This window comes from Vicia villosa, linkage group LG4 (assembly GCF_029867415.1).
Source record: "Vicia villosa cultivar HV-30 ecotype Madison, WI linkage group LG4, Vvil1.0, whole genome shotgun sequence".
In the NCBI taxonomy this organism is placed as follows: domain Eukaryota; kingdom Viridiplantae; phylum Streptophyta; class Magnoliopsida; order Fabales; family Fabaceae; genus Vicia; species Vicia villosa.
Window position 1 is genome coordinate 187196806 of NC_081183.1, and position 25452 is coordinate 187222257.

At 31.7% G+C, this 25452-nt stretch overlaps 2 protein-coding genes across 2 annotated transcripts; both read right to left on the bottom strand.

Moving 5' to 3' along the window:
* Positions 1–2977: 2977 nt before the first annotated feature.
* LOC131598532 (uncharacterized) lies at positions 2978–3488 on the bottom strand. The gene is made up of 2 exons (XM_058871120.1): positions 3459–3488; positions 2978–3367 (listed from the first exon to the last, which is right to left on the bottom strand). The coding sequence occupies exons 1-2, from the start codon at positions 3486–3488 to the stop codon at positions 2978–2980; spliced, it is 420 nt and encodes a 139-aa protein (XP_058727103.1).
* Positions 3489–16417: 12929 nt separating this feature from the next.
* Positions 16418–17828, bottom strand: LOC131596400 (pathogen-associated molecular patterns-induced protein A70-like). Its single transcript, XM_058869043.1, has one exon. It carries the CDS (start codon positions 17692–17694, stop codon positions 16795–16797), a length of 900 nt encoding a protein of 299 aa, XP_058725026.1. The 5' UTR covers positions 17695–17828; the 3' UTR covers positions 16418–16794.
* Positions 17829–25452: the final 7624 nt, after the last annotated feature.

Below are 25452 nucleotides of genomic sequence, written 5' to 3' on the forward strand. Positions count from 1 at the left end.
CCAAGGTGTATACCAAAGATTCCCTTGGTGAGTTTTACAAATATACCCTTTCGAAATTACAAATATATCCTCACCCATAAAATAACTTTTCTCACAAAGCCATTTGGCTAAAACACTTAGTTAGAGAAAGGTAAATAAAACTTTAGAGAGAGTGAGTGTGTGTGTGTGTGTGAGTGTTTGTATATGTGTGTGTGTGTGTGCGCGTGTGTGTGTGTGTGTGTGTGTGTGTGTGTGTGTGTGTGTGTGTGTGTGTGTGTGTGTGTGTGTGTGTGTGTGTGTGTGTGTGTGTGTGTGTAATTTGGAATGAGAAAATGAGCCTCTATTTATAGGCTTGAGATTTCCTCAAAAAGGAATTTGCAATTATTGCATTTTACTGTTATCTGATCAATTTGGGCATATTGATAAAATAGATGGTTTAAATATACATTTGTAAGTTCTCAAAATGGAAGGTTAAGATATCTAGTCATTGCACAAAATCAAGGCGCATTCAAACTAGCTTTGGCCTTAAGTTTGTGCATTTCTAATCGATTAGGAATATGCTCTAATCGATTAGAATAGTCAAAATTCGCTCATTGCTATTTTGAATGTTCTCAATTCATCCGATACAACTTCTAGATATTTTTCACAGTATTTTTCTTTTGGTAAATTATTTATAAAAAAATGTGTGTGTGTGTTAGCCTTTTGATTTTACGAAATAAAGCCCATTTACTTTACATATGTTCACTCACTTACTAAATAAGGATATTACTTCTTTTATACAAGCTTTTTCCAGATACTACTCTTAATGTTGACACTGCTTGAGATCTCTTGATATGAGGCTTTACATTAATTCCCTTTAATTTTCCCTCATTGGATAGTGAAGTTCATCAAACTATAATACTTAGATTTGTATCTTTAACCGCATAATCGTTCATGCTTGACTTATCATAGTTGTCATCAGTGTTTTCATCGTAGTAATTGTCATCATCAAAAGATTATGTTTTTTTTTTAAGCGTATATCTGCAAAATAAGGTTCCACATTCTTCTCATTTTGATGATGATAATACATTTCTCAGAGGAGATGGTAAAAGAAACAATTTAGATATATTTGTAGTAATTAAACCCCCCTTGAGTTAAATAGAGAGTATACCCTCCCCTAAAAGTTTACTTCTTCCTCTTAGTCAAAATAAAAAAGGCGGGTAAAGATGCATTGCGAGAAGTAAATATAAAAAATAAGGGCAGTTAAGTCATTTAGAAAAAGAAAACGACACACTCATGTTATTATTGAAAGTTCAAGATACATAAGGGAAATTGCATGAAACTTGGAAAGTACAAATAAGGGAAGTAACAATTTTAATAAAATGGGTAAAAACACATAAGTGGGCCTATTCTATTCTTAATTTTCACCATTCCTTGCTGAGTTTCTTCATGTCCTCAGCTATGTTTTGCCAAATATTGAGAATTTTATTTGTCTTGATGCTCTCATTCTCAGTTTATATCATCTTATTCTTCCTTAAATGACGAATCTTCTTTCTAGGCATTGTAGACTATCATATGGTTAGCTGAGTCTTCTGCTTCACTAATTGTGTCAATATTAAAAATGGATAGAAGTTCTATGATCAGAGGTCCATATGGTAGTCCTGCAAATGGATTTTCTCTACACCGAATCATGCGGTTAAAAATGTTGTTCACCCAGTTTGTTGGGATTTATTGGGTTAGTAGCCATAAGGGTATTACATCTTCTCTAATTACATAGTTATGGTTTATGATTATTGGGAAGAGTATTCTAGTGAGCAGATAATGGAGGATTCTTTTTCTGAATGCATTATTTGGAATATCTTCTCGCTTCACACGAATCTGATGATGACCCGAACGCAAGTCAATCTTACTGAACATGCAAACACCCACTAATTGATCCATAAGGTCATCAATTCTAGTAAGAGGATACTTGTTCTTGATCATAACCTTTTTCAGTTTTCGAAAATCAACCCATAGCCTCATACTACCATCTTTCTTCTTGACTAACAACATTGGCGCTCCTCATGGTGAAACACTAGGTTGAACGATCTTCTTCTCAAGCAAATCTTCTAATTGTTTCTTCATCTCACTCATCTTTGAAATAGACATTCAGTAAGATCCCATCAACACAGGACTAGTACTAGGTACTAAGTCTATGGCAAACTCAACCTCGTGCTCCGACAGAAAATTACTAATAGAATCTAGAAAAACCTCTGGAAAATCACACACAAGCAGCATCTCTCCAATCAAAGTTTTTCTTTTAGCCTTCAAAGAAGATAACATCATAAACACTTGCGCAATATCCTTTAAGGATTCATCCGCTTGTCTAGCAGACACCAACAAATCTTCATCCTCGCCGAACTCTGGAAAGGATACTGACTATCGAAATAGTTGATATGAACACAATTGAACTCCAACTAGTTCATTCCAAGGATAGCAACGAGTTATTTAGGAAGACTAGATGCATACCAAAACTCTTACCATAAATAGTTCGCGGATAATTCAGACACACCTACAAAATAGACATCGAACCATTAGTTAGGGTATCAGTAACCATAATCCTAACCGTAGTGGACAATTCTATATTCAACCTCTTAGCACAATCTAAAGAAATGAATGAATGCATTACACTCGTGTCAATATCAGCAATTAGAGGAATACCATTAATAAAACATGTATCTCAAATCAATCTGTCTGAATTAGTAGTCTCAAAACCTGTCAAAGCAAAAACATTCCCTCTAAACTAAGCCTTTTAGGGTTTTTGGTAATGAGTACTAGTATGTCCTGGCTCCCCAGAGTTAAAGCACGTCAGCGAGTTACTCTTACAATCAGAAATGAGGTGCCCTATCTTCCCACACTTGAAGCATTTACTATCAAAACTCTTGCATTTGCTAGGAGAATGACTCAAATCACCGCAATTAAAATACTTGACAGAAGCGGGAGTCTCTCTCCCACTTGGCCTTTTCTCACCTGAAGCATTCTATTTCCCTTTGTCAGCTGGAGCACCATACGGGTTCCTAAGATTTTGGTTATTTTCTTTCTTCTCATTCATGCTTTTATAGTGAGTACAAACACAAATGTTTTCATCGTATATTATGCACTTAATAACCAATGCAGAGAACTGACAAATCTCCTGGTACCTGATGAATTGCTTGATCTCTGGACGCAAGCCACTCTCAAACTCGATACACTTAGAAATCTTATCTCCTACCCAATTGTAACGCCGATAGAACCTAGATAAATCCTCAAACTTTGAAACATAATAAGCAACACTCATGTTTCCTTGTTTTAGCTTAGGGAACTCAATCTCCTTTTTGCTACGAATGTAAGCAAGAAAGTACTTCTCAAGAAACTCAGTCTTGAAATTCTCCTAAATGATCGCAGCACATGCAACTTCTAGCCTCTGGCGAGCATTGTTCCAATAATATGCAGCTTCTTTTGACAGCTTTACCAAACTATACCTTCTGCGCATCTGTGAAAGTTATTACCATGGAGGTCTTCTCAATTTCTTCCGACCAAACCTCAGTACCCTCCGTGTTGTACTCCCCCCCTTAAAAGTCGGCGGATTATTCCTCTGAAACTTACTTATCCCATGGAATGAATCCGCTCATTTATTCTAATTGTCCTAATTGTTATTTGGATTTTCCTGCAACGCCTTATTCGCTTGCACCATCACTTTAGCCAAGGCATCAACAATCGTTTCATTGTTTCTACCTTCAGGAATTTCTCTACACACCATTAAACAACCATTAGAAGAAGCATGCATCGACAGTGTTCATACACTTGTCGGATACTAGGGAACAAATAAAATCACAAAAACGGGTCAGATGGACCGACCTGCTTTGATACCATTATGTAACACCATAAACCCCTGACTCTTAATTTAAAAGAATTAAAAAAAAATTAAGATGTCACTCTTAAACAAATATCATACTTTTTTCAGTAAAATTAACATCTCACATCAAAATTTAAATTAACATCATATATACATCAATTAGTCACTTCAAAAGAAAACCGAATTAACAACATAATTCATGATTTAATAAAAAACAACTCAAATGCCCCATCCCATATGTTACAGATTAGAGCATTTAAACCAAACTAAAATAGTGATAAACTAAATAAGCGAAGACAAACTCTAGGGTTCTCTTCCAAACTCACAATAGCAAGCTCACTCCTCCTAAGTATTTTGTACAATAAAGTACAAGCAATACAAAAACAACAACAAAGGGGTGAGAATAAACTTTGATATATTAATGGTGTAAAGATTGCGAGGGTAGAAATAAACACACAACAAAAAATACACATCCAATTACACAATCAACACAATGGACAATTCACACCAAACTCACAAAGCTTGTATGTATGCAATGTGACTCACGACTCCACACGATGCATGTGGTACCAACTAGACACCAGAGTTTTATTACTGATATTCATCAACTCAACAAGATTATGCATTCGATCTGACTCCCCTCTACTGGACCTTGAGCCCTATCTTTTGAGCTCGGAACAAGTCAATTGTCCCCTCTTCTAGACTCGTGACCTGCCTCTTTCACAACATGACAACATATGATGCATGGCAAATAATAATGCAACAACAACAACAACAACAAATTAACTATGTTTAGAGTTCAACTTCTAACAATAAACAATTATGCACAACAACATTAAATTAATCCCCACTTCTGAACTACACACACAACTCGATCGATTAAATATTTTTTAACACAAATAGTTCATTTAATTAATTAAAGTTCACCAAAATACACCAAGCAACAGTCAAACATCGGCCACACGACAAAACAACAAAGAAAATTTGAACCAGTAGCTCAAAGGCCACTCACTAACAACGTGACGGTCGGCCCGTTAGCTTGGTGACGGTCGTCACCCAAACCGCCATCCCTACTAGGGGTGTTCATGGTTCATGAACTGCACTGAACCAAACCACGTTTATGGTTCGATTCAGTTTACAATAACCACTTTAATAAAAATTCAATTAACTGTTAAAATAGTTTTAATTCAATTTTAAACTAGTTTAGAATTCGTCTATATTATAAACTAGTTTATAATCAGTTTACAATTTTAAACCAATTTTATATTTTAAAACTAATTTTTTTAATTTCATAAAAAATTTAAAAAATTTATATTAAAAAACAAAAATTCTCATAATGTTAATTTTTTTTTTAAATTTTGGATTATTTTTTAGGAATTGTTTGTATTTAACATGTAAAAGTTGAGCTTCCATCAATTTTAACAAGATTCCTTATTTGTATAATGATTAGTGTAAGTATCAGGAGAAGAAAAATGTAAATCTTAATATTAAAACTCTAGGAATTGAATTTGAAACTATAATCACGAGATTAAATTTGATCTTTTGAATAATCAATTCATTATTATAAATCTAGAGACAAATTAGCCCGAATAAACATAACTAAAAACCGTTCTTTTATTCCAAGAAAAAACATTAACTATATATTTCGATAATTCACATAAATAATGGAATTGTGATCTCTTTTAAGACAAATTTAACAAACTCAACAAATTAAAATAATTCTAATAATAATTAAAAAGAATATAAGAATGCAAAATGAAGTGATAATACAGACGAGAATGGAGCCACCGCGTTCACCGAGAATAATAATTAAAAAGACACTCTTCAATGGTTCAGGTAAAAATAGTTTTCTTATTTTTAGATTTATTTTCTCAAAACTTTTATTTTTATATTTAGTGAAAAAAATTTAAAGAAATTTTTTTATTTTTCAAAATTTTCAAAAATATATATATATATATATATATATATATATATATATATATATATATATATATATATATATATATATATATATATATATATATATATATATATATATATATATATATATATATATATATATATATATATATATATATATAGGGGACGACTCAAGTGAGAACACTTGGTTATTATGAGAAATGAGAACAATGAATCACGACCATTAAATTTTGATTTTGTTGATTTTAATGGACTGGATTGGTTTCTCTTTCTATGTTGATTTAAAATAAATACTAAGGATCATAGAAAGAGAAACCAATCCAGTCCATTAAAATCAACAAAATCAAAATTTAATGATAGTGATTCATTGTTCTCATTTCTCATAATAACCCAGTGTTCTCACTTGAGTCGTCCCCTATATATATATATATATATATATATATATATATATATATATATATATATATATATATATATATATATATATATATATATATATATATATATTATAATTAAACAAGTTAATAAAATGAAACTGGTTATGAATTGCATACTTGAAAATTTTGTTGTCTTCATAGTTCAAGTGGAACAAAATCAATTTTTTAAATTCAAAACATTTTTTTGGGTGAACATTCCCACCCTTTTCCCAAGGCAATTCTTTTCTGTCTTCCAAAAAAACCTCTCTTCTCTCTCATCTCAAGAGACCACTCTCTTCACATTCCTTCTTCCTCTTTTTCTTTTTTCTTCCAACAAATTTAATTCACCAAAGATAAGAAAATTGAAACCAAAGAGAAACAATCGATGATTCGCGAAATCGATTTTTAAATTGTAATGATACTTGCAAGGATCTTTCACACAAGCTAGATCTTCTAAAAAAAATCAGATTTGCTGCCAACAAGCTCACTAATATAACCCTGGCCGAAAAAGCAATCGAACTATGTTTTAAATATGTTGCTTTGTACCTTCTCAAAGCTATGGTTCTAAATCTTCAAAGTTTTAGAACTTTTTCTCTTGAATCTCTTGATGAGGAAGAGCATGGTGATGCGTTCTTTAAGATGCTTTGAAACGGGGTGAAACAGTATGTCGGTTTCTATGTATTTCTTTTTAATGGATGATTTAAAAAACTTATTTTTATGCACATTTACATTTTTTGTGTTCTTCAACATATTTATGTTTCTTGATTTTGTTTCAGTTTTTTAATGTTGGGTTTTTCTGAAACCTCTTATCTAAAATATATTTATCTAAAATATATTTATCTAAAATATAACTGATTGAGTTTTGGTTTCGTTGTTGCCAGTGGTAATTTGCAAGTTTTCATTTAGTTTCTATAACTTTGGTGATTGATAGTGTGTGAAATGATTTGAAGTTTAAACAGGTATGACTCTGCAATTAGCTTGAAAAGTATTTCTTCGCTTAAACAGGTTTTTCTTAAAGCATTTTATGCCATTGAGTAAATACTATTTGGAAGATTGTCAAATGGTTGATTTTTATTTTGTGCTTTTGTAATTTGTTATGGTGCTTCTATTTGATGCATACTTGAGCCTACAAACACTTCTTGCGACGGAAAGACATCTAGAATGTTGGAGAAAATATTGTTTAAAAGCTTCCCTATAATATTACTTTGGATTTTTGACATTACAACATATTCTCATAGTAGAATATGATCACAAGTTGACACTGTTATTCCATAAGAAAGGCATATGAAGTAATAGCTAAAATCTATTGGCATATATAAATCATATAAACTAGGTATCAATATTTGGTGAATTGCAGGGTATGTGCTTTAAATATGGTTTATAAGTTTCTATCCCATTTTCAATGTCACTAATGATCTTAATTATATATATCCTCTGCTAATATGGTTTATAACATCTTTCATTTAAACATGTGAAGCAACAAAGTTCCTTTGTATCATTATAATTTTTAGAATAACTTAACGTAATTGATATAACTTTGTTTGCTTGGTAACTGTTTGAAAGAATGTCGTTAATATTGTTAAGTATGATCTTACGACAACCTATTGCAGGGACCCTTACACTGTTAAGTATGCTGCTTAAGATCCTTCAATTGCAAGGATGGTTTTAGTACTCATTTGGAATACTTCAACCATTATTATATTTGTTAACTTGAGTACTTGGTGATTTACAAGCTGAAAAACACATATTTTGGGTAATGAAATTTCTTCAGTGAGGGCATAACATGGTCTTTCTAGGTCTAGATACTAATATTTCTATGTTCTTTTTTAAGTTGTACATTTGCTTTTGTTTCCACTACTAACACTAATGTAATTTGGTTATGCAGATGTGAAGGTTTTGGTTGCTGGTATAATACTGTTGTTTTTATCTGTGCTTCAACATTACAATACTCATCAGATTGGATCTCTTTTCGTACTTGTTGTTAAGTATAATCTTTCTTTAATTTTTCGGGAATAACTCTTAATATGTTGTTTTTACATAAACTTAATGACATCAATGCATCAAATTATATTTATAGTGTTTTATGTGCTTCATACATACTTTTTACACATCAATGCTAAAGTATGTTTCACTATACATGTTGAATTATATAAACATCCCATTTGGATCTGACATCAATTAAATCTGCTATGCTGCCCGTAGACTAATGAGGACCATCCTCTTAAGTACCCTGCACACCTTGACAATCTGCTTGAGAAGCATTTTGTGTTTCATGTAAAGTTTCAATCATACTACAAGCAGGCATCTGTCGTAAAACTTACTGAAGATCCGAATGTCAGGAAACAGATTGAGGATACCATTGCTCCAACTAATGTAGGTTTTCTTGCATTTATACTTATTTCTAAATAAATTGGTTCACTTTCATAACTATATCAAATACATCATAACTTTGACTACTTCTATCTCCCTTTAGCATGCTTCAAACATACCCATCAAGTCTACAACTACTAATGGAAAAGAAATTGTTACCACAAAAGAACTTGCTCTCCCTAAGAAGCTAACTCTTTCGTCATCTCAAACAGTACGCATTTTCCTTGACGCTTGCTATAATTATTGAACTATATTTTTCTACAGATTGATGTCTTACCATAATGTTTTTTTTCCTTCAGAATGATGCTTCTGCTGCCCAGAACTGGAATCCTGATTTTAGCTATAACAACACTCCTTCTAAAAGAATGTCAGAAGATGATTCTAACGAAGATTTTGTACCATCGATTGATATCTTGACTCTGAAGCAATCTGCCACCAAGAATTCAAGGCCCAAGAATGCAAGACATTCCAAAGGAAAACTATTGGCACCTATTTCAACTTTAAAGCACTGCCTCATGTTATGCAATGGTGTTTTTTTTGGCTATTCCACTTACTTTTTTTAAGGAGCAGTTTTTATCTACATGTCTTTTGAACAATCACAACTAATTTGTAGAAGCTTACAATGCATATCTGCAAGACCTATCCTAATTCTGCAATGCTATTCCTATTTTAATGTTTTAAAATTGTTCCAATCTATATTTGGCTGTTATGATTTGCTCTAATGTTTTAATGTATTCATTTTGCCATTTTCAATTTCAGTTTTATACAACATGCTAATATTGTAAAATATTTTAAATTAAACCATTAGATTATATTTTCACCTAGGTTGTCAACAAATAGCTTTTCCAAACACACTATATTGACAGAACTGTGCCAGTAAGTTTTAAAAGTTATAGAATTGTACCCCTATCAAAATATATTTATAAGTTTAAGTTTCATAATATATTGACTTTCAATTAGAAATACTGCGTGTAAGTTAGGTATGTAATTAGGGAACATTATTAGTATCAGTAAAACATAAGTTAGGCATGCATTAGGAAGCAGTTATATTTTTAGGTTGTTATAACATACTACATGTAAGTTAAAACATAATGCTTAAAGCTTTTGTTAGATTTACTATAATATAACACTATGAAATAACTCAAATTAGACAACACGTTTTGTATAATAATATTCAATATAATACTCTAACTGAAAGTCCAAGAACCAGCTAGCTATTATCTCCTGTATCACCTTCTGTACCAACTGCTGTAAGATTTTCAGTTTGTCCTCAAAAGCAGGAAAATTGCAAGGGAAAATAATTTATTAGTATTGGTCGGATGTGACAAGCTCATACAGCTCTGCGTGCAGGTGCATGTATAGGTTGTCACTTTTGTGCATTTGGACTATGATCATTAATTTCTTAGCTTAGTCTACCTTAACACAAGTACTTTTTCTTAATACATGTGGCATGTGTTGTCACTATTCTCACCAACAAAAGAGTACTATATTTCCAAATGCACAAAAAAGTGGTTAGTTTCTTTTTGTTTGTACATCATATATTATAACAAAATCGAGTAATACTACTACTTTTTATCAAAATTTATGAGCTATTCTGAAGTGAATGTAATAATGTAACAGTCTACGAAAAGAGGTGTGCTATTCTGGAGTTTGCCACATGGATTTGAAGCCTCCAAATAAACTGGTTTGTTAATATGCTATTGTTGAATGTACATTACGATTCAAATTTCTTTTTTAAGAGTAATTATTACTCTTGTCACTGTGTATTCCCCAGGTTTATCCTCTTTCACATATGAGATTTTGGAAGTGCAAAAATATTGTTATGTTATACATGAAGAATTTTATTATAGATTTATATATGAATGGGTTGTTGGTTTTGACAAGTTGTTGGCCATGACAAGTTGTTAATTTCAACAAGTTGTTTGTAGGTATCAAGATTTATGGCATAATCAATCTTATATCCATGTTCAGTAGAATGAATTTGCAAAACCATGATTATGAGAATGAATTTTAAGTTATTATAAAAAAAAATTAATAGATGTGGCAAATCAAATATAATAAATTTTGATTTTTCTTATGTAAAAGTTATATAAAACGGGAAAAACGAAACTATTGATTTAAATATTAAAAAATAAAAAATTATTGACTATTTTCTTAAATTTTTATAAATTTAAATAATTTAGTTTGATTTTTTCAATTTTCTCTTATATTTGTCCTTTTTTAGGTTCTCTTATTAAAATTTTATTAATATTAAATATTTCTGGTAACAACGCGCATAACATTGATACAGAATGATTTAGACAATTTTTTTATAAATAGAAAACAGTGTATTTTTTATACAAATAATTTTTCTAAACAGGAAAAGTGTATTTTTATAAACTGAATTTTTTTTACTATTAATACAAATATTTTTATAATTGAAAAAATTGTATTGATGATACAAATATTTTTAAAAACGAGATTTTATATCTCTTGAAAAAGTATTCGTACTTGATACCTAAACAAAAATAACATTTGTATACGGAAAAAAAATCTACTATTGATCTAAATATTGTTATATATTTTTAATTTAAAAATGGTATACAGGAAAAAATTTATCATTGAACTATATATTTTTATATATGAAAGTTTACTATTGATCTAGATATTTTCATAAACGATACTTAAGTAAAAATAATATTTGTATACGGAAAAAATTTATTATTGATCTAGATATTTTTATATACTAAAAATTACATTTATGATCCACATAATTTTTATTAAAAAATGGTATACAGGAAAAAAATCAATTAATGATCTAAATATTTTTATATACGAAAGTTACTATTAATCCAAATATTTTTGTATATGATACCTAAACAAAAATAATATTTGTATACAGGAAAAAATTTATTATTGATCTAAATATTTTTATATACGAAAAATGACATTTATAATCCAAAATTAGTATACGGGGAAAATTTTATTATTGATTTAAACATTTGTATATACGAAAATAGTAATTATTGATCTAAATATTTTTTCCTTTTTAATTTTTTATTTAAAATAAATATATTATGTAAACAAATGCGCGTAGCAAATGAGAACCCGTGCGTATGCACGAGTTTGTTACTAGTTAACATATTAAAATTGAAACTTTTCATGGATTTTAGGTTACGTTTCAAAGCTTCAAAAACACACTGATAGCAATTCACAAATTCAGAATATAATCACCCTTCACATATGTTAAAAAAAAACCTTTCATACAATAACATGGTATATAACACGATTTCCTCGTCAACATTCAAGAGACATCATAAACAACCATAATATAAAAACAATCCTAGAGGAAGGTGAGGATCTCTCTCTACCCTTCATAAATCACATAATATCTAAGCAGCTCCTGTCTTACCTGAATTTTCCATCCAAAGCACTTTAACAATGGTGGTTTTTCTTCTTCCTAAGCCTTGTTCTTCCTATTTGCTATTGTTGCCTCTTTCCTCCCAAAATTTCAAATTATATGTATTGTGAGCTCTTAAACCTCACTTCTTTCTTTTTAAACAAAAACCTAATTCCCCTTAATTAGGTTACTTCTATTTCACCCCTAGTTCCTCTATTAATCCCTATTTTTTATTTACGCTAATTATTTTAATTATTATTTTGCTTAACTTAAAATTAACTAAAAATCTAATTAATTTCTACTACCCTCTAACACCCCACCAACCCACCCATATGCCACATATCATACAAATATTCCTCAAATATTCAATTAATAGTATATAAATCACTTAATAATTAAAATAAAATGCAACTAAATTTAATTAAATAATTTAATTGAATTAAGGGTATAATACCTCATACTATTATTCCCAATATTCCAAATATTGATGAGTCTGATCTAGAAATTGGTTTAAATGTGATTGATGTTTCGCCCATGTCTGGGCCTGTAAGAAGCATCTTCTCAAGGTTCTTATGCAAGAAGTTAAGGCATTACAACAATTTATAGCAACACCCACTATCAAAAAAGGTGTGGTTGAAGGTCTGATTCAAATGTTGGATCCAAAGACTATATATACCTCGTCTTCTTAAGAAGATGTTCCAAATGCTAAGAAAGATGTTGAGATATCATATGTTGAGATATCATATGTAGTTAAGACTTAATTAAATTTGATTTTAATCAAGATTCAGAATTGGCATTATGAAGATTGATCTTTCTTGCGCTTTTTGGAACAATCCACCAGTTTTCGTACCAAAACCATAATGGGATTTTATGCTGGATGTTGTTTCTATTTAAGGTAACATTCTACCTCTTATGAAGATTTAGGCCTTGTATTTTGAAACTTGATGTTTTATAGTTTTCATCGAGCCTTTTCTAAAGATATTGGAATTCCTCTCTCTCTCTCTCTCTCTCTCTCTCTCTATATATATATATATATATATATATATATATATATATATATATATATATATATATCAAATTAAGACTTAATTAAATTTGATTTTAATCAAGATTCAGAGTTGGCATTATGAAGATTGATCTTTCTTGCGCTTTTTGGAACAATCCACCAGTTTTCGTACCAAAACCATAATGGGATTTTATGCTGGATGTTGTTTCTATTTAAGGTAACATTCTACCTCTTATGAAGATTTAGGCCTTGTATTTTGAAACTTGGTGTTTTATAGTTTTCATCGAGTCTTGTGTTTTGGGTTTGTAATACTTTATTCTAGGGCTATCTTTCTAATTTAAGATGATAAAGTATATGTGATTTATCACTTCATATATTTTTGTAATTGTACAAACAGTTGGGAGAATGTTTAAGTAAAAATGAGACGAGTCTCAAATTTAGGAGGAGCCTAGATTGAAGTTCACGGGTAGTATTAGGAAAATGACACTCAACCAGGAAGTTCAAATGAGATCATTGTGTACTACTGACTATTAAGAGTGAATTTTCTTTCATTAGGTTGATTCCCTCTAGATGTTTGCATCAATTTGGCTTATAATTACATGTGTTATTTAGTTTTCATTTATATTATTTTTGTTATGACATCTTTTTGTCATACACATTGTTCAACATTATGTGTGACATCCTGTCACTTATCGAACATAATTTGAAGGTCCAACTCACCGGGTGCAATTTTGATGGGGCAACTCCTAAATGGTTAAAACATCCACCTCAAAGTCATTAAAAGAAAGATGAAGGAATCACTTCGAAGAGGGATAACACACCCCCTCAAACATGTTGCACACCCTTTTGTCTCTTTTAGGAGGAATCACTCCTCAATCCAAGGGGAATAACACACACCCTCAAAGTTATTGCACACCCTTCGGTCCTTGTGTTACTGCTTAAAGTCATCTATTATAGTTGGATTCACTATAGGAAAAGCAGAAAAAGCGAAACCCTTAGCAACCTACATGAGATCGAGGCTACTAGCCACCATTCCATCCTCAATCGCAACTTCTTCTTACAAATCCTCCATAACCATATTCCCAAGAAAACCTATCAAAAGGGAAACAAGTACAACAGAGAAAGAAACTTTGGTCGTTAGCTTGAAAGAAGTGATCTTGGTAGGTCGCACGAATAAGGGTCGATGGAGAGACGTCGCAAATATGCCCAGGCAATGATTGATGCCAATTGTTTGTGAAAACTAGAAGCAACTGCAGAAAAATAGAGGAATTTTCAAGTATTGCGATTGGCGAAAAGGGGGAAAACTATCCTTGGGCTCCTTATATATCCCCTGGTACAATTATCACTCTATCAACGTTAGATGGCAACGAAAAATACAATTGTGCCACCAAAAATCATGATCTCGCCTAAAAAGAGGGTCATCATCACTGTCTAACCAAGAACTACACATCAAGTTCGTCCCACGAAATATTGTTGTTACGAGATGATCATTTAATGCATACGTTCACAATGTAATTGGCTTCCCTTCAAAACCTTTCTAATTCACTCAATTAGAGGCCGAACTAAAAACTTAATAACTAGCCAATGATAGCTTGAGCCACACAACCCTTGATTTAGCAAGTAGTAGCAAGGGCTTTGGGGAAAATTGTTTCAGACCACTCATAAGGCTCAAGGCCAAAGGCCTTATCATAGGGCCCAACACAAAAAGTGCAACAACAAGCGAAGAACAGTTGAGACCTCAACCAAACACGAAGCATGTGATCCAAACCTGTGACCTATCTCCCACCATCATATTTAATCGAACGAAGATCCACACAATACGTCGGGTTAAGCGGGAACAATTTTAGTCGTTCACTATATATAATCCTCACACACGTCAGTTTCAAGTATCAATTTCATTCCTACACTCAATCTGCTTCTCGAATACTTGACAAATTTAAACGTCAGACTGTTAACGTTGTCGATTCACTCTGCTCCACTTCAATAGAAACAATCACCACCATATCGAAAAATTGCATTCCTCTCTTATCTCATATATCTAGTTCCACCAAAGAATATTCTTAAAACTATATCTATAAATTAAAGAGATTCCATTACGTTCATTTGAATCCTTTATTATATAAATGATAAACTTAGAAAAAATTGTAAAATAGTTATATTTATTTATATTGAACTATATTTGATTTTACATTAAACATAAAATAATAAAATAATGAAGATGATTCATTCAAATATACTAGTACACGATTTCTCTTCTTCTGTTCTGACTATTCAACTTCCACGCGAAGAAATTACGCAAATCTAACATGACATGACTGGCATCTCAGAAAAAGGATATTATAAAAACAAGATGACAAAGGTACGTATTATGTGGATTATATAGCATGTGGAAAACATTAACAATTACCCTTAAATATAGGGATAACCACGTTTTCACCGTCCACTCCACATAACAACTCAACCAAACAAACCCTTCATTAATGGCAAGAAAGAATTTAATAATACTACTTGCTTCCTTCTTTGATTTCACTCTCCAATCCAACTGTACTCGCACTTACCCAACTTGTCTTCCCTCCACTTTTCACTTCTTGCTCACATGATAAAACTCCAACTTTTTACTTTTATCTCTCTTTCACACAGTTAAAATTTTATCACTTTATAGAATTGATGATAAAAGATTGTGAGAGAGTTAAGTAATATACATACACTACAACACAAAACTTAGAATTTTATTAAAGTTAAGTAGAATCTTTTTTCTCGTTTATTTTGAATCGTGACAAAATTGAGAATGATACACATAGTCTTTTTTTTTTTTTACCAAATCTATGAAAAGAAAAACTCCATTTGATAATAACACCAAACACTTAGAAAGAAAAGTCATTTGCGTAATCACTAATTTTCTCCCTCTTTCACCAAACCTAATTATTACGACAGAATATCTTCACAAACACGGCACTAAGTACCAAAACAGAACCTTCACAACAATAAAATACTTATGAAATCTATGGTTGTTAAGTGTTGTACAAACTCCATTTGATGAAGACATGTATAATAGTGAAAGTTCTGTCAAAACCAGCTCATTTAATCTGTGCAAGGACATTTTAACCATTAAACTACTCTAAAAAAGTAAAATTATTTGTTATATGCTCTTTTAATAAAAAAAAGTGCTTAGTGTTTTGTCTAAATAAAGTGATCAAAATTACTACTACTAATCACTAATTTCAAAGTCAAATAATAGTAAATATAACTAAATCAATTCAATTCAAATAATTCAACAAAATCAAGCTGACTCACACACATCTACCAAGTTCACACTTCACAACTAGTCTCTTTAATTTGTTGCCATGCCACAATTTTCAAACATATCAATTTTCTAAACTTTACTCAATATAGCCAAACGTATAGCTTATTTTCCAAATTATCTTATAGCTTGCTATATAACCTTAGTATTTCAAATTATCATACTTTATCACAATAATAACTCTCTTATCAAATACAAACAAGAAAAAGCATATATTCTGTTATTTATAAAAATACAAACAATAATTCCTCATAACTACTTCCATCATCCACAATCAAAAGGCTCAAATTAACAACACACTCACAATTCCACTTCAAAAATAACCACTTATAAAAACATTTTTTAAATAAATAACAAACTCGCTAACTTTTTTTTTACTCTAATCTTAATCAACCGCTGGTAATCATATAACTCAACTAACACATATTAGTTGAATTTAACTTTCAAGACAAAAATTACTAATTTTACATTACAAGCTAAATTAACAAATAATAATAATTATATATATTATACTAGTAATGAAATTATCATAATTATAATTATCATAAACATGATTATTATTATGTTAATTTACTTGCTAATTCCTTTGTTAACCATATCCTTATACCTCATAATTGAATCAATCCTCTGCAACTTCAACTGTTGTTTGAACTTGTTGATGAAATCATCCGCCTTAGAATCAACCAACTCGTCCTCATCCATAGCAACCGGTTTAGCCTCCTTCACGGTGGCCGGCCGGCGGCTCTCCACAATGTCATCTTCCTTGAAATGAGAAAACGCAGATTTACTGCTAGCAGATTTCTTCATCTTCCTCGACAGCTTCACCGGAACCTCCCCTGAATCCGGCTTTGTGTCGGAATGCGTTCTTGCGAAATTACCTCCTTGCCCCTGCAGTTTCATGAAAACCTCTTCCAAAGAAACATGATGACCCTCTTCCTCGAGTCCTCCGAGGTTGTCTTTTATCTCTCCCAAAACATCGTCTTCTTCTGTCTCCTTAACTTCCACGTGATGTTTCTCGTGAGTGGTGGTTTCGAGTTTTGAAGTGAAGGGTTGAGTAGGGAAGTAGCTATAAAGGTTGATGGATTTGAGTCTCTGCAAGACAGAGGGAGATCTAGCGAGTTGTCCTTGAGGGACATGGATTTCGTTTTCGTAGGTTGTTTGAGTTTGAGGTTGTGGGGTGTGATGTTCTTCATGTTGGGATCTATAGTTTTGGTAAGAGTAAAGGTTGATGGATTTGAGTCTTTGTAAAACAGAAGGAGATCTAAAGAGTTGTTGTTGTTGTTGTTGTGGAAAGTTGGGATCTTGTTGTTGTTGGTGATGGTGGTGTTTTTGGGTGGCATTTGCAAGGGTGGAAGTGATGTAAATGGTGGCTATGACAAGTTGGAGGAGGAGGAAGAAGACAGTGGGGGTGAACCAGCTGTAGAGACTGGCCCAGAATGTTGGTGAGGATGATAGTGATTGTTCCAACATGATGATGAGTTTGTGAGATTTGAAAGATGTGGGTGGGGTGGAGGAGATAGGAGAGAAGAGAGGGTTTTTATGATTAATTGTTTATGGAAGTGTATTGTACTTGTTGTGTTTGTGGCTTGTGTACAAGGGTTGATGATAATATTTGGCTTTTATGCTTTAAAATTTAGGCCTAATATAAATTTAGAGAAAATATTGAGTATATAAATAATTATCTTATTTTTAAAATTTTAGGTAAATTTGTGATATTAAAGTCTTTTGATTCTGAATCTATAATTTATTAATACTTTTAGTATTTTTTAGACTCTGCAACAAATAGTATTAGAGTTGTGATTGATTTGATGAGAAATCGGAGATTGTTAGAGTCATGATTTAGTTCAATAAGAGAGGAGTAAAGATATTAAGTGATAGTCGAAATTCAGATAAATACTTAGGAAAAAATTTCTTATACTAATATTTTGGTTAACTAAAGTTTTTTTTTATTGATATGTAATGCCAATATTTTTAAACTCTATATATTGACACTTAAGAAACACTTCCGATGATATATAATACTTCAAAATTTTGGTATGATAGTGAATTTTGAAGTTTTTTAATTTTATTTTTGAGGAGAGGATCGAGAAACACGTGGTGGCATATGATGGTTCTGCTACAAAGGGACAAAATATGGGTGTGGATTTATTTGTGTAACCTGTAACGTGAAGAACTTGTTAGATTTTTAGGGTAATAGTATATAATATGAGGTTTGACTTTAATATGGGGCTTGTGTGAATGGGAATGACTTAAATTTTAAGTTGGAGAAGGAAATGGGCGTTGGTTGTTTAATGGTTGTTGCCATACTGGTTTGGGCAGCAGAGCCCTTAATTGGCAAGAGTTCAATTATGGCCAAGTAAATGCCTTTTTGGAAAAGAAAAATTGGTCAATATCCATTGTGGTGGAGTGGAATATAGTCTACCTCTAATGTTTATCTTTGGCAAATGATGACTTGTATTGTTTATCTTACTGCTATTCTTAAGTACTATAGTCTATATATAACTAGTAGTTTACCCCGTGCGATGCACGTGTTTTGGCGGGATTTTGGTCTAAAGTTGGCGCCTAAACATGTATCCTGTTTTAATATATTAAAGATTATTGTGAAAAAAAAGTGTTTTAGAATTGTTTTTTTAAGATTTTATAGTTTTTTTGGTGAATATCAGACGGAAATCCGTCAAACAAGAAAAAGACAAATTTAAAAAAAAAAATTGGAGTTCTTAAAGAATTCAAAAAAATTAAAAAGAAAATAACTATGGAGAAAGAGGAGGACAACTGACAAAAATCAATATCGGCATGAGAGTCTTTCTTAATTAATAAATAAACACAGTCATTTGTTTCACGAAGAACATGAGAAAGAGGGATTGATTAAACTCAATCCAACAAGTCATCAATCTGAAAGAGCATACTTGCATACGAGTGAAACATGTGATTGACTTTATCCAATATGATTTGAATTGCAATCAAGGTAACAGTTTCACAAATCACAATTTGATAGCCCATATCAAAGGTAAGGTTGAAATCATGTGTAATACCCAAAAGCTCGTATAACAATTTGTCTTCAAAACTTTAAAACTACTAAACCCAATCAAATTTTTTATTGAAGAGTCTCTAAGCACCTCAAGAGTCAATAAATGAGAAATTAGAGAGACAACTTTCATCCGAAGGAGTCTACCGTGTCAAAATTTAAGAAGAGCAAAATGATCGTTTTTGACCGACACATGTAGTGGAAAAGTCATACTGAGACAATCTAAATTTTTGCACAACCTTAGAGATAGACCACTTAATATATCCAAGAATCATGTTATTTTGCCACAACCAAGACTACCAGATACCAGTCAGGAAATAAATGTCAAACTCAATGCGACTCATAAAATGGAGCCAAACAAGAATAACATTCGTTGAAAGAAATTTAGGACAAGAGAGCACACTAAGGCACAACAAAAACTCTCTAGAAGGGGGAAATCCCACAAACAATGGAAGATTTCTTCTTCATGGAAGGAACAACAATGACAATAGGTGTTGGAGGCCATTAGTGGGAAGGGCATAATAAGAACACGACCAAACTAGATGTTCAACCATAGCCGATGTTGGTAGCCTCTAAATCCACTCCCAACCATAATTAATCTAATTATAATCTCATTCAAGCAACCATCAATACACTAAGGAGAAAAAATACATATCATAAGTGCACCACCATAAGCCCAAGAATCAGGGGAGTCGTCCCTAAGGTCCAAATGATTAGGTTTACTCAAAATTTCACTCTCATGAGGTAATGGAGTAACAAGTTCATCAAGGTTCTATCCACCAGGTTGCCAAATGTCCTTAATGAGTAGACTTGGATCAGAGATATGAATGATATGAATAAAAGGAATAATTAGGCATAATGGACTGGTTTTAAGCCAATCAGTTTGTAAAAATTGTAAGTTACCATTACCAACTCGAAAAAGGAGCCCATCGTGTAAACAAACAATGTATTTAATGATGTTGGCCATACTATTAAGGCATGCCCACCCTTTCGATTATCCCACAAAGCAGCGTGTTGAATATATTTAAGGGACAACATTTGGACCCAAAGTTTATGTTGATCATGAAATAAACTAACAATATTTTATACTTTAATTATATTTCCTCTATCCTCAAGTATAACTAGGACACTTGTGATGTTATTTAATTTTTTTTAATTTTAATTTTATATATTTTCTTTATCCTCAAAATAATTATTAAAAAAAAATCATTATTACTTTTTTTTTTCTTCTTTTTGTTTGATTTTGAAATTCTATTGAGGTGTTTTTCTTGTTTTTTTATGTGCTAGGTAAGAGATATGTTCTGTGGTGGAACTAGGAATGGAGAAGATTGAGGAAACTTCGGTGGAGTGAAGCTTCCTATGAGATTTAGTGATGCGACATCTTGGATTGAAGGTTGCGATCTTAATGCTTCTTGAATCAAAGACGTTAATTTTGAATTGATGTTGCTAATATTCAGTACGTTGGACCAAAGAGGGAAAGGTGCATGCATGGTTAGTGTAACACCCTAAACCCTAAACACTTAATTTATAAAACAAGTGAAATAAAATATTCAAAAAGGGTGTCACATTTTTCAGCATAGTATTCTCAAATCATAATAGCATTGGAAATTAAGCGTCAATACAACTCCAATTGTCTCATAAATGGAAATCAACTTCATTTAATCATAAAATAGTTAATTCAAAAACTCGTAGAAAATAAAACAAGGTATTCCCAACCCAGTGTTACACTATCAGAGAGACACGTAGAAAACTAAACAACACAAAAGATAAACAACAACAAAAAAACCAATTATGTCATCCTCCAATACAAGTAACAACAAAAGCTCATCATTTTCTACCAGAGTATCTGCACCACGGGCGTAAATAACAACACGTAAACAAACATTGAGTGAGAATTCATTCACATATGTTAATGGTGCATAAAACAACAAGGATAATGCAATTAGTGTAAATAATCAATCATACAATCCATCCACAACAATAATCATTCAAAAATGCAATTATGTATGCAATATATTCATCTCCTCTACTCCAATGCATGTGGTACCAAAAATTTTATTATTCAAAGGTGTGTTACTGAAGCATCCAACTCGTCACTGGACAGAAGTCCTAACACGTCACTGGACCAAACTCCTACTAGTCACTAGAATGAAGTCCTAACTCGTCATTGGACATAAGTCCTACCTATCTCAAATATACATGATGCATGATTGTTATACAAATATATGCAATACTCGTCTCAGCCTCAAACTTCAATACTCATCACTGTTTCGTCTCAAACCTAAAACACAACATAAATCATCGCCAATGCAAGGTCACATCAATGGTTCCACTGAACCGAAACATCTCAGCATAAACTTAAATTTTTTCCTATTCATGAGGCATTTGTCATTACTTAACACAATAAAAAATAGAAATTTTCATCAATGCTCATAAATGAACATCAATCAACATCGAACAATCGTCGAAAACAGAATACACATGGAAGAATCAAGTTGAAGGACCCATACTTGGTCAAACCAGGGGCTGACAATTGTTACCCCAACATGTCACCAACTTCTCTCAATTGACGATCATCGTTGGCGATTTGGGCGATGACATTCGTCTCTGTGTCGATGACGGTTTGATCTTCACCCTTGTGACGCTTGTCGTCACAGTGCAAAACGCAAAAAAATTGCATTTTCTCCGTGGTAGCACTTCCAAAGCTATGATTTTGATTCCAGACAACCCCACATGCATGAAAAATCATTATACATCAATCATATAACATTTAGCACATCAATAACTCAGAAATTAAATATTTTATATCATCATTTTGTCAGGAAATCGTCATTATGTTCATCTAATCAAAACATTTGTTCGTGAACATCACAAATCCGAATTATGCATATAGATCCATACGAAAATCAACAGTAAACAGAGCAAGAAAACAACATCACATCACAAAAATCTAGAGAGGTTTTGCCCAAAGCATCTAAAGACTCAAAACCCTCATCAATGGAGGAAAGGGAAAGGAAAAAAGGAAAGACGATAAGGAATAATCTCTATCCCTCATGTTTAAACACCCATATCATGAACAGTTTCCCCTTTACCTTAAATTAACATAAAAGACTTTAAGCTTTTGGTTGTGGAGGTTCTTCTCCTACTCTTGTTCTGCTAGAGCTTTTCTCTCAACTTTGCTGATAACTTCTACATACCATCAAACTCTCTCTCTCTCTCTCTCTCTCTCTCTCTCTCTCTCTCTCTCTCTCTCTCTCTCTCTCTCTCTCTCTCTCTCTCTCTCTCTCTCTCTCTCTCTCTCTCTCTCTCTCTCTCTCTCTCTCTCTCTCTCTCTCCTATTTCGAATAAAACCTTATTTTTTTTATTTTACTTAATTTTACCAACTTCCCTCAAATCTCATTAATTCCATTCTCCACCCTAATTTTTAATTAAATTATATTTTTCTCCTAAAATCACTTATTCTTATTTTCTACACTAATTTAATTAATTAAAACAAACGTAATTTCCTACTAAAACTCGACAACATTAATAATCAAATTAAATCTTTGAACTCTAAAATTCAAATAAAAATTATTACAATAATAATAATATTATAATAAAAATAGGGGTGTTACAACTCTCCTTCACTTAAAGAATTTTCTTCCTTGAAAATTACCTGAAATAAACAACTCTAGATAAGACTTCATCAACTGGCTCTCCAGCTCCCACGCCAGGCTTCTTCCGACAGGTCCTCCCCATACCACCATAACTAGGGTGATTTCCTTACCTCTCAAGTGGTTCATTCTTTGGTCTTCAATCTGATATAAATCAATAGGAAACTTCGTCGACTCTTTGAAGGATCTGATACAAACCAATAAAATGAGGTATGAGCTTTCAGAACTTCAATGCACGACCAACACCAGTCACTGGAGTGACTCTTAAGAACATATGATATCCCTATTAGAATTCAAGATCTTTCATTCACTTATCATGATAACTCTTCTATCTACTCTGTGACGCCTTCATCTTTTCTTGAATCATCTTAATCTTCTCAGTAGTTTGCTTAACAATCTCTAGTCCAAGCACAACACTTTCACCCGATTCATACCAACACAAAAGTGTCATACACCTTCTACCATAAAAAGCTTCAAAAGGTGTCATTCTAATACTAGAATGATAATTGTTTTTATAGGTAAACTTAATCAATGGCAAATAATTGTCCCAATTACCTCCTTGTTCTAAAACACAAGCTCTCAACAAATCTTCCAAAGACTGGATAATACTTTTTGTCTGACCAAGGATGCTTGCATATCCTCCAAAAATCTTGATGTGAACCTCAGATCTTTATCTAAAATAATGCTCGAAGGAATTCCATGCAACTTCACAATTTCACTGATATAGATCTTGTAGAATTTAGTAAGATGCTCCCAAGGATCTTTGATTGATTGTTGTTGAATGAGTTATTCTTTAAACCTGAAAGTACATAATTATTAATATCAAAAGTTACAGGATTAGCTGGTTGAAACACTAAGGATATTTGTCCAACATCAGTCCTTCTGCTATAGTCCCCGAACATTTTTCATGGTAAAACCGAGATTTATTCTCTTTCTTCTTTGAGTTCTTTTGTAACTTATAGTGTTTCTCGTTTTGCTTTGTGAATTTTTCGCGTTGTTCTTTCGATTTAAGGGTCTATCGGTATCAGTATTGAATTTGAACCTCACATAAATGAACAATAGTACATTATTAGTACTGCACCATACTAGACAGAATAAGAGTAGAAAACTTAACATTCAAAATTGCTAAAATAAAATAAAAATAAAAATACTAACTAAAATTATGAATAAGATTAAAAATATAAATGCAAAATTAAAAACATCACACAAAATTGCCTTGTTGAAATTATCAACAATCTCTGGAAATAGTGTCGAAAACTTGATGAAAAATTTAGCTAGTGTATTATTCTCGCCGAAGTAATAAAATAATCCGTCTCCACAGGATTTTTAAATTTAACAAGGTAATAATAACGTGATTTAAAATTAATAACAAGGAGGTTCAATCAGGGCCGTCTCGTGCCATTTAGAGGCCCTGTTCTAAATTTTTAAACTAATTTAGTGTTTTTTTATTTTGATTTTTAGTGTTTTTTTTTTATAAATTTAAATTCGAACCTTAAAAAAATTAACATTTGATTTTTAGAGTTTTTTTTTTATTTTGATTTTTAATTTTAGTTTCTTTAAATTTTTAAACTATTAATTTTATTATTTATATAATCATGATGAATTAATTAAAAATAAGACTTATATTGTTAACTTCCAATATAAATAAAATAAACATTATATTTTTTCTATAAAAAAATATAGACTAAAAATCTCAAATAACAATGTTATATTGTATTATAAAAATTTAATAATAAATAAATTAGTTGTATAGTAAAATTATAATATTTTATTATAAAGAATAGATTAAAATTAAAATTTGTATTCAAAAATATAAAATAAATTAAAGTATTCAATATTTAGAGAAAAAAATTGCAGCACACGTTCGCCAATTCACCAATGATAATTATATATTTGGTGCATATGTTTAAAACCCCTGCCGTACTCTACTTTTTAACCAGTTTGATCCTTTGCAAAAAATAAAAGAGCCTCACATCATTTTCGAACGCATGACCGTCAAGTTTCAAAACATTTGCATCACGGCCGCTGCGCTGCAAAAGCTTGACTCTAAGATAACTCATCTAAACATTTATATATAAATTAACATTTAAAATTAGTAAAAGCCCAATTAAGAATTTGAGGCCCCTATGTTTTGGAGGCCCTGTGCAACGGGCCAGGTTGCACAGGCCCAAAACCGGCCCTGGGTTCAATAACGTTTTGGTACGAAAACGAGAAAGAAATTTGTGGGAGTAAAGTTCGATAATGAAAAGCGATTAGATTTCTATTTCAATTCTCTTAATTATACTTGTTTATGAACTGTGTATTAGTTGAATTATAATTACACTATTATCTTACGACGAATTAACAAGACCAGTGTACACAATAACTTGGTGTATGATCCGTTGTCGCACACGGATAAAAAACGAGTAATTTAAAATGTAGTTTACGGTAACGACAACTCGAGTATCGTATCTCAAGGACTCTTAAATTATTATTAACTTATTGAAATTGACTTGGGGAGGAGTAAGACTTAAGATTCGATTAAGAAAATAATGTAATTAAGTGATTATC

Excerpts from the sequence above, each read along its gene's own strand:
- LOC131598532 (XM_058871120.1), bottom strand. The coding sequence starts at position 3,488 with ATGGTAATAACTTTCACAGATGCGCAGAAG. Across the intron at positions 3,368-3,458 it reads CTTTCACAGATGCGCAGAAG|GAGAATTTCAAGACTGAGTT; the intron begins GTATAGTTTGGT and ends GCGATCATTTAG.
- LOC131596400 (XM_058869043.1), bottom strand. The coding sequence starts at position 17,694 with ATGTTGGAACAATCACTATCATCCTCACCAACATTCTGGGCCAGTCTC.